This window comes from Oryx dammah, unplaced genomic scaffold (assembly GCF_014754425.2).
Source record: "Oryx dammah isolate SB20612 unplaced genomic scaffold, SCBI_Odam_1.1 HiC_scaffold_19, whole genome shotgun sequence".
NCBI lineage: Eukaryota > Metazoa > Chordata > Mammalia > Artiodactyla > Bovidae > Oryx > Oryx dammah.
Genome location: NW_024070203.1, coordinates 55,743,476 through 55,762,760, shown reverse-complemented (window position 1 = coordinate 55,762,760; position 19,285 = coordinate 55,743,476). Strand labels below are relative to the sequence as shown.

Genomic DNA, 19,285 nt, shown 5'->3' with positions numbered 1-19,285 from the left:
GCAAATTCTAACAGGTCTGTGAAGGGCTTCCCACCTGGCTCAGTGGTAAAGAATAGGCCTGCCAATGCAGGTTCCATCCCTGGGTCAGGAAGATCCCCTGGAGTAGGAAATGGCAACCCCCTCCAGTATTCTTGCTGGAGAATTCCATGGACAGCCTGACCGGCTACAGCCCAAGGGGTGGCAAAGAGTCGGACAAGAATGAGTGCAGGTGAGTGATGAAGTGTGGTGAAAACATCCCACACTGGTTAACCTCTGTACCTAGAGAGACCCCCTGCTGTGTGTCCTAACTTTTTCTAGAGCTTTCCAGGGATTTTGAGGTCTGCAGAGAAAGCCCATAGAATCGCTCGCACTGAACGCCGTTTCCTGGCCTGTCTTACAGGAAGCCCCGTGGAGAGGGCAAGAAGTGCCGGAAGGTGTACGGCATGGAGAATCGGGACATGTGGTGCACGGCCTGTCGCTGGAAGAAGGCCTGCCAGCGTTTCACTGACTGATGCGCGGGCCCCTAACTTGCCCCCGACACTCCTGCCCTCCTGTTCCTCCGAGGGTGTTGGAAAGTGCTTTTCCTTCCATACCAAACCCACCTGAAGCCCAGGGAAAGCACTTCTAGGAACCTTGGTGAAATCACAGCAAAAAAACAAAAACAGTCACCACCTTCCCTGTTCTTGCTGAGAACCCAGCTAAGAACAGCTGTAACTATTCTTTTCCTTAAAAAGAAAAGTCAACTTTTTTTTTTTTTTTTTTTGCTGTAGGTCTAGGTCTGAAAACTGTGGACTTCTGTAGCAATCGAACCAACTAAGCCCATTTTTCCTAGAAAGGAGGCCTATTTTGATAAACTTTCTCGATAATACCATTTCTGAGATTTTTTTTTTTTTTTTGACACTTAAGAAGCTACAAGTTATTCCGTAGCATTTGTATAAAGAACAATACCTGTTTTCATTGTGAAGTCTTTTCCCTGTTCTCCATCGGACTTCTGGGAGCAGTTCACATCATGATCTGTTGCCAGGAAGTGGCAGCACTCTGGGTATCTTTTCTATGTCTTTTTCGTTTGTTTGTTTTGTTTTGAAGAATGGCCCCGAATTGAACCATGGTAGAGCTGTTAGCTTGAAGGGCCCTGGAGGGCATAAGCCCGCAAAGAGATTGATAGTGGACATCACCAGCAGATTTCAGCCCCAGCTGAGTTCAGGACATCCTGCGTCACTGTTGGAAAACATCTGGGAGCCTTCTTCAGAAGCCCCACCCTGAGAGATGGCCCCACCCACTCTCTCCTGGCTACAGTGCACTCAAGACCTGAAGTGTCGCCATCTGGGTAAGCCTCGAAGCTTCCTTCAGTGATGCGATGCCAACCCCAGCTCAGATCTGTTCATCACTGCTCATCTGACGGTTGTTGCCAGGTCAGAGGCTCATCAGGCCTTCCTTCCCTCAAAATGCCACAGCAGACTGGTTTCAGAAAAGGTAGAGAACTCAGACCATCCCAGCAGGTTGCTTCAGACCATGCAGAGCACAGCCTCCGTGTTTTCAGAAAGTCATGTGAGGTCAACATCCACTCTGAGTGCACTTTTATAGGTTTTAGGCTTTAGCGCATCTGGGAGATGGGTTCATGAACACTATAAAGATTATATGGGAAAAGGGAAGGTCCAAACCTTTATTTTTCTTATCAGAATATTGGAGCTATTCATTAAGAATTCACTCGGAAGGGAATGTACGAAACACCAAAAGGAAATTGCGTGTTGGTATAGGAATCTCTCAATTCAATAGGACCAGGGCTTGCACTGTGTTCCATTTATTAGACTTTCTAGCCTGGTGTGTGTTTGTTCGTCCGTCTTGCTAGTAGTGGTGCCAGGACAGGGGTAGTTCTCAAGCCCTATAAATAAGCTCATTCTCTGTCTACCCTCCTCTTGATCGCCCTGCTCGAGTTACTCGTCCTGTACCTATGCAAAGACGCAAGAGCACCTTAGAGGATGCACTGTGTTGGAACGGGGGCCTAGGATCAGCCATAGGAATGTTGAATGAAATTGCACAGAGCAAAGTTTAATATATTTAGAGGTTGTACATACACTTTTTTTTAAAGAGGAGAAAGAAATCATCTAGTCATAACAGATATCCTTGTTTTTTTTAATACGCAAGGGGAAAAAGATTCTACAGTGTAACAATCTGTGCACTCATATATTTTGGCAATTTTATTTTTTAAACTCTCATGACATTTGAAGCATTATTCCTTGAAAGAGATCCTATTTTCCTCCTTAATTTTTCTTTAAAAAAGCTTAAGAGAGCAGAGAAAGAGCTTCATTTAATATCACATTGTGATTACCAATCAGTAAAGGACCAGCTATAATGTATGTTTTAGCACTGACGAGGTCAGCCAGTAAAGGGTTTTTTAAGTACAGAAACGTATTTGCACCCTCTATCCCAACCTGTCTTTTCTTCTCCCTGGTATCCTGCTGCTTCACCCACTGGCATCTTGGCTAGGAGGTGATGCTCTGGCCTGAACCAGGAAGCCCTGCACTGTGACTGGACTGCGCAGCGGCCACAGTGCCCACTGGTGAGTCCCAGATTGGTCAGCCATTTGAGCAGGCTCACTGTGGACTTCAATGCTGTTGGGTGTAACCCTGGAGGAGAGGGTTTTCTCTTCAGCAAGGTTCCATGGCCCTTGGTCCTTGGATTAAATCACTAATCAAAAGAGATTAAAAAGGCAAGGGGTTAAATCCATCCCCCCACTCCCAGAACTTTGGGAGAGATGATGGCTATGGACAGTCCTGGAGTGAGGCTCTGTGATTCTGCCCCAGAAGGACAGTCTATGACTAGTTCTGGGCTCTGGCCTGGCTGAGGAAGGCTCAGTCCTTACCTGATTATTAGCTGATGCACGGGTGTAAGCAAAAGTGTAGACCTGAATGCAGCTTCTCTAGGATTTCTTCTCCTTTCTGAAACCTTCTTCACAAACACTCTCCCATGCAGGGCTCCTTTTTTCAGGCCAGCCTGGGGCTCTGCTCCAACTCCAAAGTGGGCACAGACCCTCAGTACCTCCTGCACACAGACACCTATTCTCTGCACCAAGGCATGTAATGACTGGGGGACTACCAAACTTCACCTGGCTGGCCTTGAGGAAAAGGGATAAAATTTCTTTCAAGCCACCCAGAAAGCTACAAATTGTAATATACAGTACTGATTGTAAATGCTAAAACTTACAAAAAAATGTAGAGCTATTTTGTTATATTATGGAACTAAATGATGTGCCAAATTAAGCCCAGGATTTATTTTATGGCTTCTCTGTGGTACCATGTTCTTTTCTGTCTTCATTTATCAGGAGGAGGAGGGAGATGGGTGAGAAGGAAGTCCCAGGGCACGTGGCTGCTCAATGAGAGCGCCCCCCACCATGGGCAGCTCAGAGAACGTGCAAAAGGAACGGCAAAGGCAATGCGTTCTGGTCCCACAGTCTTTCTAAAGAAGGCACGTGGTAGCCTTTGACTTTTCTCTGCCCGATGTCCGTTCCTGCAGAAAAGATTTCTCATCTTTCTCCAAAGAAGGCACTTCCCAGTGATGGACAGGCTTCTCCAGATAGCTGCACAACAGAGAGCAGTCATTTAAGCCTTAGTTCTTCCCAAAGGATGTGCAACCAATGAGTGGGAGGCAGTGCGACCACCTGAAGGAAACATCCGGTAGCAAGTGGGTGGGAAGCCAGAGAGGGCATACCGGGGGGGGCCATGGGTTCACCATCCTAGTGATGATCAGCTGGTGGTGACTGTCCCTGGGCATCTCTGAGGGAGCTGCCATGTTCCCATTCGAGGAGCTGCTGCTTAGAGCCAAGAGACAACTCCTTCATAGGGAGCACACAGGGCAGGGATGCAGCATGCCCCATGCGCACCCCCGGTAGGCATGCATTACTCTCCTCCTCACTTGCTAAAAAGTCCCCTCTGTTGTTTGGCAAAAGCCAGTGTCAGGAAGAGGGCAGTGGGTTTCTGAGCAGGAATGTACATGCCTGTCAGCAACTCGTGCACCCACAGGGTGGGTCTCCTTTATGAGAGGAGTCTTTGTCCAGTGTAACCTTGTTGCAGATGAAAACGTTTCAGTTGAGAAAGAGGCACGTTCTTGGACTTTCCAACAAAGTTTTTTTTTAGAAAGTTACATGTATGTTGTAAAAAGTGTCTGAAATTAACATGCCCTCTATCACATTTCAAGATCACTTGAAGTCCACTGTTGCTGGTGTCACACTAAGCCACACTCAAAAGCAGTTCTGAATTAGCCAGCACTGCTCAACCTATGTCCGCCTCCATCTGACTTCTTTGGAAAAGGAAAACGCAGCACTCACTTGGGAAAATTTAGGGGAAAGTGGCACGAACTGTACAGAAGGAAGAGAATACCTTGAGAATAGTAGCAAAATACTGTAAAAAAAAAAATTCATTTCCTCAGGGAAAACTAAAGGGTATGTGAAAAGTAGATCTGGAGAATTTTAAGATTAGAAAGGTTTTTTATTATCTCCAGCATCTTTTCTGGTCAGAATAATTTCTGTTTGTTTTTTAATGAACATACCATTTCATGACCAGTTTCCATGAACTGGACAGTACTAACTTTTTGAGGTGTGGAGGAATGCTCTCTGAAACAGAGCTGTTTCTTTGTTTCTTAGACCTGCATTCTAAGGCTGACATCTGAACCACAGCACAGTCCCTGGTGGGTTTTCACAGACTCATATAAGGCTGTTTCTGAATGTAATTATGAATATGACACCTTGGTGTTCCTTTTTATAATCAGCTGGTTGGAGAACTGATTATTAGCTGTAGACAAGAATTCTGTAGGGGAGGGATGTGAAAGTTGTGCGTTTTGCTTTAATGACAGGTTAAGGAGCAAACTTCCATGGACTTTCGTGGAAAAGGTGCTGCTTTTTCTCATGACCCTGTAGAATTTCTATTGACCACATCAACTGTAGCTCTGATCTATATGAACACAGGGGAGAATTTGTGCATACAAATGAGTGGAAACAAGAGCAGGAATGAATATGGATGAGGATGTGGATCATTTTGGAGAAAGTGCTGGGCACATGGGTCAACTGGAATTTTTGTTTCTCTAAGAAAATAACCCAACCAGCAGCACACAATCTCTCCCTGTTCCCCATACCTGTGGGGCTTCCTCCAGAGCGGAACTGTTTCCTTCTTTCACATTGTAACTAGTCAAACCGGAAATCGGTAAATGAAATAAGCTTATAAGCACTTTTAGGTACCAATTGTATCACTAAGTAATGCACACCAGTGGAGCAAGAAAGTACAAGATGTATTTAAGACCGACTGGTTTGCTTACCATGACTAACTGTAAAAGCCCAGATCCAATGATATATGTGCTTTAAAGGTGTATCTATCATAGGACTAGAGATCAAAATGGGAATTTTACTTCTGGTCCTGGTTTGTAAATAGTTCCTTTTTTTTTTAATTGAAGACAATCTCATGGTTTATAACTTTTCTTGTAAGTCTGAGAATCACAATGGTAATGTGTTGTGTCAAAATGTGATCTTAAATACAATAATAATTATAACTTGATTTTCCAAATAAGGCAAGAAATATACTGCGTAAGCTTCTACAATTTCTGAAAGATGTGACATTTTTATAATAAGCATTAGTACTTCTCAAGTTAACAGAACTGGAAATATTTTACAAGATGCAGCGTTTTGTAATCATAAAGAACATGAACATTTTGTGGGAAATGACCTTCGTTTTATACATTGTAGCTTATTTTTTAAAATACAATATTTTACCAAACAGGAAGTGTTAATGTTATAAGCAATTCCTGCTCTCCAAACAAAGGGCTATGCCTCTTTTAAGCAAGCATTTTGATGCATATCTTTTCAATCAACCCTCTGCAGCAAGAGTAAAATTGCAGATCAGATGGAAAGATTATTACAACAGCTACTCCTTTTATCTTTCCCAGTGTTTTTTCAAAGTATTTGGGGAAAAGAAAACACTTCAAGAATCATATATCTGAAATCTTTAAAATATTAATAGATATGCTTATAGGCAATGAGAGAAATACACTTGTAAATTCTGTCATGTACTTTGATAGATTTCTGTCACAAGGACAAGCTTAGTGCTCAGCCTACCAGAACCACAAAGCTGCATTTGACTAGCAAGTGTCATTTGATGGCAATTTCTAAAATCATAGTGTATAAGCCCAAAGATACAATTCTTAGCTGATTGGTGATGTTTAAAATAATTTTGTGCTCACCACTAACTAAACAACTTTCATTTCCTTATCAGAACAAGTGCTTGATTTTTCACATGAGAAGTTCACAGACAGGCAAGTTTGAGATCAGAAAGTCACTATATTCCCAAGAGTCAGGGAACAAGGAAGGCTACCATGGAGAGTTGATTAACCACACAAATAATTCTGAGCTTTGCCAAAATCATTTCATAATGCATTAGTTTTTTGTAGCCCACTCACTGTTAAGCAAGAAAACATCTTTTCTTTCTACGATTTTAGTAATTCAAAAGCTAGTCTAATTAGTCAAGTATGCAGATAACATCAAAGGAAAAGCTAGGACAGAGCAGTCTTACCCATTAGGCAACCCCTGTGAGGTGGTCAAAGGGTCACTCAGACTCTGCTTTCAAACAGGCTTCAGAATCTGCACACAGGAGGACTAGAAGTGCACAGGGTTAGGGGAAGACATGTACAGCTTCATCTCTGAGATGAGGCAGTCCAATGTCTCTCTTCATTCTCTTGGAATATCTCTAATGGTGGCATTACAGTTTCCCAAGAAGTGTTCATTGCTGCATGGTTTTTGATCAAATGAGTCTTGCTTCATATTTAAATAGAAACCTCCTAATGGTACATAGCAGATGCCTTAGAAAGAACAGGCAAATTGTGTAAACAAATGATTCAGATCAGGCAAAAGAAGGACACTAGAGAATGACAGAGATCACAGTGAACCAGAGGACATGCGTCCCCATTGAAGGGGGACCCCAGCTGTAGACAATCAGAACCATGCAGAAATCAGGCCCAGGGCGCTAGACCTTCTGACTTGGAAATATGATGTTACCTGACACTTAATCAAAACTCAAATTCTTGGCCAGCAGTGCGCAGACCAAAGAGAACCTGTATATGGACAGATGCAGCCTTTGGGCACTGGTTTCAACTGCTGGGAAAAAGCAGATTTCACCTTCCAATACCCATCAAGTCAAGTTCTTCCAGCAGCACCCCCAGCTCACACATTGGCACTATCTGGGCAACTAAAATTAAAGAAGGGAGAGAAGTCAGTTCTCCCCAAAAATCACTCTCATGGAAGATTTGAGTATAAAAATACAACATCCTTAAACTAGCCTTGCCTCTGACCAAAATATACAGAAGTATTATTCAGCTCTCACTCTGCCTCCTGGCATGCCCAGGCCGGGCCCCAAAGCATTGAATGACTGTAATCCTAACTTCCTTACTGTGTTCACTGCCGTGACCACTGTGATGAGGGGCTGGCAAAGAGCAGCCTTGTGCCTTCAGCGAAGGCAGCCAGGAGCCCCTGCAGTTTCAGATAGCACACATTGCCTCCTTGTGCCAAAGCCCTTTGCCAACCCCTCCACATCCCTTCCCACTCCATCCTGCCTTGTGAGTTTTCATCCCAGGATAAAAGTTCTGTTGTTCCACCTCTGACATGGCAAAATCCTTGCTTCATAACTGGTAGTTACTTAGGTATTTTAGAGGGTCCACTAACCTCCAAATGGAGTTTTTCCATGTAGAAAACCTTAACATCTTTCCCTGAGGGCAAAGACAAAATAGGAATAAATGTGTCATGGAAAAAATTAGAAGTTGCTTCCTTCGTTTGAATAAACTAGGTAATTTTAGAGTGTATCTTACACCAGAGTCCTGATGGTATTGGGATAATCACTAACCCTTTCAAATATATAAGAAAATGTGTCTCTTTCAGATACACGACTTTCTTTGACCCTCGCTAGTACTTAGCATAAAATGAGAATATTTAAAATTACTACCACCACCTCCAAAGCCAAACCTGGTGCAAGTGGTCTTGAACCTGAGTCAGCCTCATTACTACATCCAGGGAGGAGGGAAAGAGCAAGTGAAAGAGCTGGCTTAGACCTCAGTCTTTCAGAATGACTCTAGACCTGAGAAGACCCCAGGGACCCATGTTCTTTACCCATACTTACAATCCAAGTATTTCAGCATAAAAGTAAAGAACCCTCTCATTCAGTGTCAAATGCAGACTCACTCTGAAATTTATCCCTTTAGCCTACCTCCCAGGCCCCCATCCCCTAAATTCCAGCCATTTAAGTGGTTAATTATAGGAGATGACTAGCTAGTGCAATGTTCTGAGTTAAACTTTTGACTCCTTTCAAAAGTTATTTTGCTGCTAACATTCAGCTTTTGTTATCCATGTAAACTTGTATTGATGCCCCCAAATTTGAAAGTAAGCTCAAATTCAGTTTGTAAGGATCAAATTGAAAAATACTGTCATCTCAAAGTTAGAAATAGCTGGTAATGTGGTTATGTCACATGGTAAATATGAATGCAACTGAAACAGCATTGACAATGCCTGATATTTCTGTCATGATATGATTGACAGGTTGACCAGTCCATGAATGGATTGTCCTCTTCTCTCGTCAGCTCACAGGTTTCATAGGTTTTGAGTAAAGCCACTCAAAGTTTAGTCATGGAGCTAGATGGGCCTAAACCATTTTGGCCTATCACCTGCTTTTTGATAAATTATATACTTTTATTATGTTTCTAAAGCAATACAGTACTGGAGGGGTAAATTGTGAGCCTTCCTTTTCTGGTGGAAAAGAAGCCCATTTTGCAATGGTTAGCCCCACTGCCAAGACAGTGGCAGGACTTAAAAGGACCCAAGTTCTAGGGAACAAGAGAAAAGCTACCATTCAAAAGATAAATGTAGATTTTGAAAGAAGGTGGAGATTATGACTTCAACACTTAAGCCATAGTCCTTTTTTCTTCAAAATATTCTTTACCTATTGAGCACCATCCACATAACTGTTAACTGCCAGCTTTCAAAGGTATGCTCCCCGCTATTACTATTATGAAACTGTTAAAAATTAATTCTCAAGTCTGATTAACTGTTATATTTACATACTTACTAGGGGCAGTTCTCTAAATTTTTATTTCAGAAAATTAGGGGAGTGAGCAACAACTCCTGAAAAAGGCAAGAGCACTGTCATTAAAGAACAAAATTTTCTTTAAAAAAAAGTTTCTCATCTATTTCCTTCTGATTGCTCTTTACCTCTCTGACTGAAGAGGAAAAACCAGCAGCTGGAGAAGAAGTTGAACTTTAAGGGAGAGAAAGAACAGTCCCCATTCTAGTCAGTGGTCTCTTTTTCCCTTTTGGCAACCATCTTGAATTCACTAGCAAAATGTTACTCTCCCCTCTGCCTTAACCTGCCTGAGCCAGTGGCCATGCGGTTTTTAATGCCCTGGATTAAACATTTTTGCTTCTGTGCTCTTGCTTTCTCACTCTTCAATTAAGAGCCAAGGGGATAAATATTACCAGGACTTACATGTTAGGCTGAGACAATGAGGCTCCTCTCTTCCTTCAGCAAAACGTTTCCATTTGTCTCAACAGTTTGGGATGACCATTCAGAGAGCGGGTTGATCAGCAGACAACCTGCCATATTCATCACAAAAGATACAGTCAGACTCACTGACAAAGAATAACAAGGCAGATACCTAGTCCTTCCACTTTGACTCAAAGTCCCCCTCGCATGTCCTCTACCCCTGCGAGTCCCCCTCCAGAGCAAAGCCAATGGAGTGATCAGGGCAGAGGAAGAGAGCTTCACGTTCATTGGTCTGAGCCCTGACCTCTGCCCAGGGTTACAGAGCATGAAAATGGAACTGACCTTTATTATGTGAAAAGGAAGTGGCTCCTGTGGGGTATACTTGTTTTAAGTTTATGCAAAGAGAAGGCTCTTCCAGTCTGCTCTTGTTGTGAAGCACGTGTCTCTCACCCCAGTGGAGCTTCCTTCCCATGTTTTGGGCACAGATGATCAAGACAGGAAAGAGGCAGAGCTCGGGGGCCAGTGGAATTACCCCTCAGGGATCTATGGTGTAGCAATCACAAACTACCCCACCCAAGGGAAATTTTAAAAAGATGCGTCACAGGTGGGGACTTCCCTGGTGGTCCACCGGTTAAGACTCCGTGCTTCCAAAGCAGGGGACACGGGTACCATTCCTTAGCTGGGAAACAGATCCCACATGCTGTGCAGTGCAGCCAAAAAGAGAGAGGGAGAGAAAGATGCATCACTGCAGATTGTAAACCCTCGCTTTGCTTTTTACACCTTTTCCCTTACACTCTGCTAATTGGAAAGCGATGACTGTGATTTGACCAAGCCCTGTGATGATAGCAAAGCTTCTTCTTCCAAAGTGTCCCAGCTGTTCGGGGAACCTCTGTGATCACTGGTAGAAAGCTTTAGAATAGATTTAGATTTTTAGGGAAGAACTCAATACCCCCCAAATATACTTGTTCCATGACTTCAATAACTGAAAATATCCTGGGTGTAAAACAACCCAGGCAGGCAGATCATATATGTTTTTAAAAAAATGCCATTAATCAATATTTTCCTACAACATGACCTTAAATTCCTATTTTTATAATTAATGGTTGGACAATAGTCAGCCATTGAAACATAAGCTCTCTGGAATAACCAGACATTAGTGTAGTTTCCAAAGTGTTTCATGTATCAAAATCTATATACTTAGAGGAAGAACTCAGGATAAGAAAAAATCGCTAGGTCCCAAAGGGTTCGTGACTGTCATCAAATACAACTGCCGAGTGGCCTGTGGTCATCTTTTTCAAATGAGGGAGCCGGGGAGTGAGAGAACCACAGTCATAACAAAACCTCTGTTGCCCTTCATCCATGATAAGATTTAAAACATTCTACTTTTAAGAATTAAGCCATCTTTCAAGTTGTTTTCTACACCAAATCTAACCTATTCTAATAAAATGATAAAATAGCTAAAAATGGGGGTATTTGGGGGAAATGCTGTCAGTAGAAAGCATTGCTTTTTAGTGCCTGCTAACAAAAAAAAAAAAAAAAGAAAGAAAGAAGACTCAGTCCTTCCTGTGAGATGCAAGTGTTGACATGATAGTGTTAACTTGGAATCAGGCACTAGTTCAAAAACAATGAGGCAGTGCTCTCCAATTTTTAGGAATCTTTCAAAATACAATCTTACCACAACTTAGAGGTAAGTACTTGTGTATAAAAGTCTTTAATATTAGTGAATGAATGTAAAAGTGACAAGCTATGCATTTTCAAAGGGTAATGTTATTTTGTATCCAATCCAAGTCAGTTTTTTTTTTTTCATAGAGACTTACCACAACTGCAAATTATTCAAAACAGACTTGAATGCATATCGTTATGGGGATATAGGACTTCCAACTACACACTTCTGGCTGATACTTTTAAAGACAGTGCATTGACACTTCAGGCTCTAAACAAATTTCAGCCACAAAGGTGATTAAAGGAGAAATGGTTTTTATTTTACTTCTTCAGCAGAAATGGGAAACGTGGGCGTTACAAAATGGGCCCAGTCTTTTTAGAGGTAAATATTCTAGTAACACTGGATTAGCAAGCAAACAAAACTGCATGAAGTTAATGAATATTGCCTCGGATAAATATAGCATAGGTTGTGTCTATTGTGTTTAATTCGCAGTCTAAGGGGGAAAAAACTCTTCTCCAAAGGGTTTGGATTATATAGTTTTAAAGAATATAAAAACAGAATATAGAAAATAAACAATATAAAAATATTGTCCTGTGAAGAAAAATCATTGGCCTTTTTTTTTTTTTTTCAAAATTAAACAGAGATCATCACCTATATTTTTTTGTAAAGTCCATATAAAATAAACACACATGTCTTCAGTGCTCTTGGGGATTTTGTATTCCCATGAAACCTTTTCTCCTAATAATTTATTCTTGCTCCTTAATCAGTACTTTCCTATGTTACTCGGCATGAAAAATAAAATTCTTTCCTTCATCTGACAATGTTGACATAAAGAACTCCATTTCTCTGCCACTTAGGATCTCTTCTGTGTCCACTGAGAAAGTTTCTCAGCTGTTTGTATGTAAAATATGGAAAAATATACTTCTAAACCTGGTACTTGTGGTTATACTGGATATGTTTGCTACCTATTTAGAAGTTATTAGGGGCCGGGATGTGTCTTTTTATATGATTTTTAGCCAAATCCAGATGTTCTGATACTACATTTCTGAATACCTATCTGACTGTAAATACAGCCTGAGGAGGTTCAGGTTAATAAACCTTTTACATGACTGTTCCTCAGCCATGCTCCTTGCCAGCTTTGGGCACCTTGTACATAGATTTGTTGAATGTTTAAATGATGTTGTTTTTCTAAATGCTGTTCTTCTCTAAAACAACTTTTTGAATGTTTTTTGCTTTCCATTGTTTGGGACTTTGTGTGTTGGTTTAAAAAAAAAAAATGTTTCCTCAATATTTAACACCAGGAAAACTATTTCAAATAAACTGGTGCTAATTGAAATAGAAGGCAGATTTTCAGATGGAAGATTTACAGAGTCAAATGTTGACACCAGTTAAATGGAACTGCACTTTCCCAAGGGGACAGCTGGCAGCTACCTGCCATGGGCATCAGAAGGACCCCTGATTGTTTACAGTTTCTGTGGCCCATTTAAGCGTAAAATAGAGAAATGGTGCTGTCCCCCCAGAGCTGAGGATTTGCTACATGGGTCCTATGGAAGCATTTAAGTAGAAGTAAGGGTCTATAGTAAGAATCATTTTAGTAATAGTCTTCTGGTCTTTGGACTTTCACGTTCTGTAATGCTTAGCTGTAACAATGAATATGGTGTTGCCAATCTAGTCTGACGTCATCGTCGCCCTGTATTTCCTGTGTGTATGGTTCTACCTTGGGTTGCACTGGCACGTGCCGAGCCAGAACACTGGACTTTCAGGAAGACCATTCTGACTTCTACGGTGTCCACACACATGCATTTAAATGCACTTGTAACTGGTTAATTACCATGAAGTCTAACTTCCACTTAATAAAAGTTTTTGTGTATCTGCTTCTATTTGGGAGCTGTTGATTTGAGTAAAGGATAACTAACTGGTACCCAAAGGCTCTCAAGGGTTAGAGGATTTGAGGTTTTATCTACAGTTGTTAAAAAAAAAAAAAAATTTTTTTTTAAACCAAAGGGATCTCTTTCCCATAGCAAACTGCTCGCCATCGAGACTATTTTTAGAAACATGTTGGAGGTACATCTCATGTCTAGAGTTCAGCCCGGATAATTTCAACTCAAACCCATTCCCTTGGCAATGACTGCCCAGATACATCAACTTCTCACCCAGTGCTGCTGATCCTGTTGCCCAAGTCATGTGAACACAAGCTGGCAGACAGAGGAAAGTCAATGTCTAGTCTAGCGCCAAGCCACTCTGGAGACCCTCCTTGAAGCCAAGGCCATGTCCACTAGAACTTGACATATTCACCTCCAAAGACCAAGCATGTGTATTTGTGCAGCAAGGCAGCAGGCTTTGGAGTTCAACAGATTTGGACAGAAGTCCGAGTTTTGCCTCTTGAGAGATGGATAACTGGACATGAGATTTAACCTTTGTAAGTCTTGTTCTTACGTTAGGAATGATAATAGAAGAGATGAAAACTAATCAGCCTGGCTTAGGCAATATCTTGATCTACTCCTAGTCCAGTCCTCCATAGCTGGGGTGGGGAGGGCTATGACTCATGGTCTGCTGCCTGCTTCCAAGAAGCTCCTACTTCATGGAGCTGTTGTCAGAATTACCTGGAACAACAGGTCATCACACACAGAGAACTGTTTCCCAAATGGAGGCCACAATACTCTAATACTGGAATCCTCAGATATCTGGAATAAGTGCCTTGAAATTCATGAGTGCCTGCAGAATTTCTTCTTTTTGATTTAAGAAGTTTCTTTCTAAAATAAAAATGTCCAGCCTTAGTAAATAGCTTACATGCCACATCTGAATGTTTTCTTGGTTACTCCTGGCCATCATTTCATCCATTAATAGCCTGAGCAGTAGAGACAGTTTTAAAGCTCAGCAGCCTATTTGATAACTAGAAGCTTGTGCAGTTGGACACCCACTGCTTTCTTCCACCAGCCCTACCCCCAGCCCAGCTCCTTGTCATCGAACCTATATGATTCCCTTGTGTTTGGCACAGGGACCCTGAGCCCTTTGACCTTTCCTGTGAAGCAGGAAGATGGGAGACCAGACTCAGTTTGCTCCTACTCTGTGCCAAGCAAGTACTGGAGGCTTCCAGGTAGACTAACTGTCACAACAGCTCTGTGTGTGGGAACCACCACCCCATTTTATCCAGAATGAAAGACTTTCATAAAGGTTACCTAACTGTCCTGAGGTCACAGAGCTTACATAGACGCAGATGTCCCCTACCTCTGACACTACCCAGTGGCTGTTCTGCAGTTTTAGGGGCTTTCAGTCTACAGATCTGCTGTGAGCAATCAAAGACAGTGCTCCTTTCTCTTCTCTCTGCTTTGTGGTTTCCTCCTCCTTTGAACCAGGTATGAGCTGCTCTTCACTCTATGCTGCCTTCTCTCCCCACTCTGTCCTCCTCTTTACACTGCCCATTCCCTTCACTTCTTTTGCCAGTTTCCCCCCATCATCTAAAATTAGAGCAGGGAAACAGATACACACTATGATACATAAAATAGAAAAACAGGGGACTTCCCTGATGGTCCAGTGGTTAAGAATCTGCCTAGCAATGCAGGGGACTTGGCTTTGATCCCTGCCTGGGGAACAAAGATCCTACATGATGTGGGCAACTAAGCCCGAGAGCCACAACTACAGAGTCTTAGCTGCAAGGATCCCACGTGAGCAAAGACCCTGCATGCCACAATGAAGACCTGACAGAGCCAAAAATAGGTAAATATTTTTTAAATAAATAAATAAAACAGAAAAACAACAAGGAGCTACTGTATAGCACAGGGAACTATATTCAATATCTTGTAATGACCTATAATGGAACAGAATCTGAGAAAGAAAATGCACACACACACACATAAAAATGAATCACTTTGCTGTGCACTTGAGACTGGGCTTCCCTGGTAACTCAGCTGGTAAAGAATCTGCCTGCAAAAAAAAAAAAAGAATCTACCTGAAATGCAGGAGACCACATTTCAATTCCTGGGTCCAGAAGATCCCCTGGAGAAGGGATAGGCTACCCGCTCTGGTATTCTTGAGCTTCCCTGGAAGCTCAGATGGTAAAGAATCTGCCTGCAATGTAAGAGACCTGGGTATGATCCCTGGGTTAGAAAGATCCCTGGAGGAGGGCACGGCAACTCACTTCAGTATTCTTGCCTGGAGAATCCTCATAGGCAGAGGAGACTGGTGGGCTACGTCTGTGGCATCACAAAGAACTTGAAACTAATACAACATAGCAAATTAACTATATTTCATTAAAAAACAAAAACTGCAGGGAAGGCTTGACCCTGTATTCACATGTGTCAGTTAGAGTTCTTTCTCCCCATGCTTCCCACAGCGTGTCTGCCAAGCCTGCGGCCACATCAGATGTCACATACTTCCCCACAAAGCATTGTCATCCTCGGTCCTCAGGGCTCTCAAAGATGATAGCTAAACAGTTCACTTTTAATGCCCACATTCTTGCCAAGAAGAAGGATAGATGTAACAACCTCTATGAATGGTGTTTGAACTGCACATTCTTGCTTCTCCCAAGCCCTCTGGCCAAGGTCCCAGGAAACTCTGCTCCCCTCGAGAGTTGCCAGGAAGCGTCATGGCCCTCAGGTGGGGACAGGAGAAAATATTGAGAAACTGGCCTGGAGATGTCGTCCTACAAAGTTATGTGTCAATCATATATTTGAAAAACAAGTTTTGACCAAATGCCTACTATCTAAAGGGAGGCTGCTGCTGCTGCTGCTGCTAAGTCGCTTCAGTCATGTCTGACTCTGTGCGACCCCATAGACGGCAGCTCACCAGGCTCCCCTGTCCCTGGGATTCTCCAGGCAAGAACACTGGAGTGGGTTGCCATTTCCTTCTCCAAAGCATGAAAGTGAAAAGTGAAAGTGAAGTCACTCGGTCGTGTCCAACTCTTTGAGAACCCATGGACTACAGCCTACTAGGCTCCTCCACCCATGGGATTTTCCAGGCAAGAGTACCGGAGTGGGTTGCCATTGCCTTCTCTGCAGCAAACATCTAACAAAGTAATGGATTCTTTTTTTTTTTCGCTATTCCACGTAGCATGCAGGATCGTAGTTCCCCAACCAGAGACTGAACCTTTGCCCCCTGCAGTGGAAGCATGGGGTCTTAACCACTGGACCACCATGAAGTCCCAGTAATGAATTATTTTAATATATAAAATAATTGAAAGCCAGCTTCCCTGAAAAAAATACCCTCCAAGACTTTACACTTAATACTCTGGCATGTAGTAGGTGCTCAATAAATGTTTAAGTGAATGAATGAAAAACTGTTCGGATGGAGCATTTCTTCAGGCTGTAGATGTGCTGCTTTCCATCTACTGTGGCCCAAAAAAGCAAAGAGGGAATTTTGAAGCCTAGCATAGCCATTTATTGGCTTCCCAGGTGGCGCTAGTGGTAAAGAACGCACCTGCCAATGCATGTTAGAGGTAAGAGACACAGGTTAGATCCCTGGGTCGGGAAGATTCCCCTGGAGGAGGACACAGAAACCCACTTCAGTTTTCTTGCCTGGAGAATCCCATGAGCAGAGGAGCCTGGCAGGCTGCAGTTCGTAGGTGCCGGGAGCCAGCGTGAGGAATCCCACCCGTGACAAGGTCATGAGGGAGGAAGCTGACATACGCAAGGCCGCGATCAGACTTCAGGAGTTTCCCCTGGCATTTCCTGAGCATCCACCCCCCAAAATAAAAATCTGCTGGCTTTTGTACTCTGCTTTTCCACTTTTCTGATATTCTCTGGAAAAAAGTCAACTCAGGGCTTTAGTCTTCTGCATTTGAAAGGGATGTTTCCGTTAACCCCCTCTGATTGCTCTCTAGCTTGCCTAACAGGTTCCCTGGACCTCTTACAGCTTGTGAATTGCTTGCAGCCCCCAACCGCAAGAGGCACAAAGCTTAAAAGCATCTTAAAGATACAGAGCCTTTTCTAAAGAGTTAAAAATTATATTGGTGACGGGATTTCGCTGTTGACTCAATGATTGCTGTCAGGCCTCCATATTCTTTATCTTTTAGGCACCTGGGAAGATGTTAATCAATGTAAAGGGGATATGGAAAAAGATATATAGTAGTTCTGATGTTAGCAACACTAGACTTTTGAGTTAATTACTTCTCTTTGCACTCTTCTTGTGTCCTTGCTATGTAAGAATGTAACTTTATTTAGTACTTTCTGAGAGTGGCACCAAACCTTGGGAAGATCAACACAAATAAGTCTTCTGGTTGACAAACCCTTATCAGAAAAAAGGCTGTAAAATGTTAATTGGCCCCTTTTGCTGGAAGATGATGTAAATCACCTAAGACTTGTGTATACAATTAGGTATGCAGAGAGAAAAGCCTGGTTTTGATAAGAGTCTGGGCTGCTAACACTGCATAATTTTGTATTACCCATTGATCTCTATGTACAATCTAAAAGGTATATAAGGCCTTCTAAACAATAGGAGCCGGAGCCAGTCGCTGGACTGGTTTCCCCCGTGTCTCTTTCTCTTTTTCCCTCCTCTTTGCCTTAATTTCAGGCTGAATTTCCATCTGGGGCGCGGAGGCTCGCCAAGTCTACTTACTTGCCCTGGCTGTTAAGACCCACACGAAAGGGAACCTAAGGCGAGGCACCCTTTGATATTCAAGTGAGCACCGGTGGCCCAACGTAGATGGTGCAAATTCCTTGTCTGGAATTTTATTGGTCTTCCGCGTAATCCAAGTTATTCAGCCCTCTTCCTCCACTTAATCTTCCTACTACACTATTTCTTCCTAATCTAATCTTATATTAATAAATAAGTCTTTCCTCGCCGACTCCGTCCACCCTTCGAATTCCCTGGATCCACCAGGGCTGGACCCTGGCACGTAGGGTTATGCAGAGTCTGACAAGACTGAAGCAACTCAGCATGCACGCACATAGACATTTATTTGGTCTAAGTAGCATTTTTAAAGTTTCTTTAGAAGATATGTATTCTCAAAATCACCAACTCCAAATGACTGTTGATTACCTAATAACTATTTAATATAGGACAGAGTGTACAGTAACACCCACTGGTTTTATGTAGAAATTCCTTGCACATAGCAAGAATTCAATAAAGGTGTAAGTGAAAAAAATGAATGCTTTGAAATGAAATACATTGCAGCATAGGTCTGTACTATTAAAAGCATGCAGAGTAAATGGAAGAAGGTCAATAGGATTTGAGTCAATAACAGAGGAGAGAGAACCTGGGTTGGCACTAAAAAAATAAACAGTATTTTACGATGAGGATCTAGATATGATAGTAATTGCTCACATCCAGGTAATACATGTACACAGTAAAAAAAAAAAAAAAAATCAAGGCAGTAAAATGTTTATAATGAAAGGAAGCCCTGCTGCTCATCCCCTTTCCACCCTTCATCACAATTTGAGAAACAGCCAGTTCAGTTTAACTTGATTACATTTTTTCTAAATTATATACAATTATTGGAATTCCAGCTGAGCTATTTAAAATCCTAAAAGATGATGCTGTTAAAGCGCTTTACTCAATATACCAGCAAATCTGGAAAACTCAGCAGTGGCCACAGGACTGGAAAAAGTCAGTTTTCATTCCAATCCCAAAGAAGGGCAATGCCAAAGAATGTTCAAATTACTGTATAGTTGCACTCATTTCACATGCTAGCAAGATTATGGTCAAATTCCTTCAAGCTAGGTTTCAACAGTATGTAAACTAAGAACTTCCAGATGTACAAGCTGGGTTTAGAAAAGGCAGAAGAACCAGAGATCAAATTGCCAACATCTGCTGAATCACAGAAAAAGCAAGAGAATTCCAAAAAAATTTAGTTTTACTTCATTGACTATGCTATAGCCCTTGACTGTGTGGATAATGACAAACTGTGGGAAATTCTTTTTTTTTTCCAATGTAAATGTTTTAGAAGCAACTGCATTTGTACCATACACTCTGCCTTTGAGACTATATGTGATAAAGCAACCAGGTATGGCTCTACATCAACTCTCCATCAGTACAAATTTCACTGTGGGAAGTAACACCAACTTTGGTGGGTTTTTGTTTTTGTTTTTGTTTCTTTTGCTGTGCTAGGTCTTCGTTGCTTTGCACATGCTTTCTCCAGTTGCAGCAGATGGGGGCTAATCGCTAGTTGTGGTGTGAGGGCTGCTTGTTGTGCTGACTTCTC

General features: G+C 42.2%; 1 protein-coding gene across 1 annotated transcript in view; it reads left to right on the top strand.

Moving 5' to 3' along the window:
- ZNF704 (zinc finger protein 704) overlaps window positions 1–13,028 on the top strand; it is a gene marked incomplete at its 5' end in the record, with an annotated part of 253,036 nt that extends 240,008 nt beyond the window's left edge. The window contains one exon of the mRNA XM_040261694.1: window positions 380–13,028. Coding sequence (XP_040117628.1) covers window positions 380–491 — 112 coding nt within the window. The remainder of the gene's footprint in view (window positions 1–379) is intronic.
- Window positions 13,029–19,285: the final 6,257 nt, after the last annotated feature.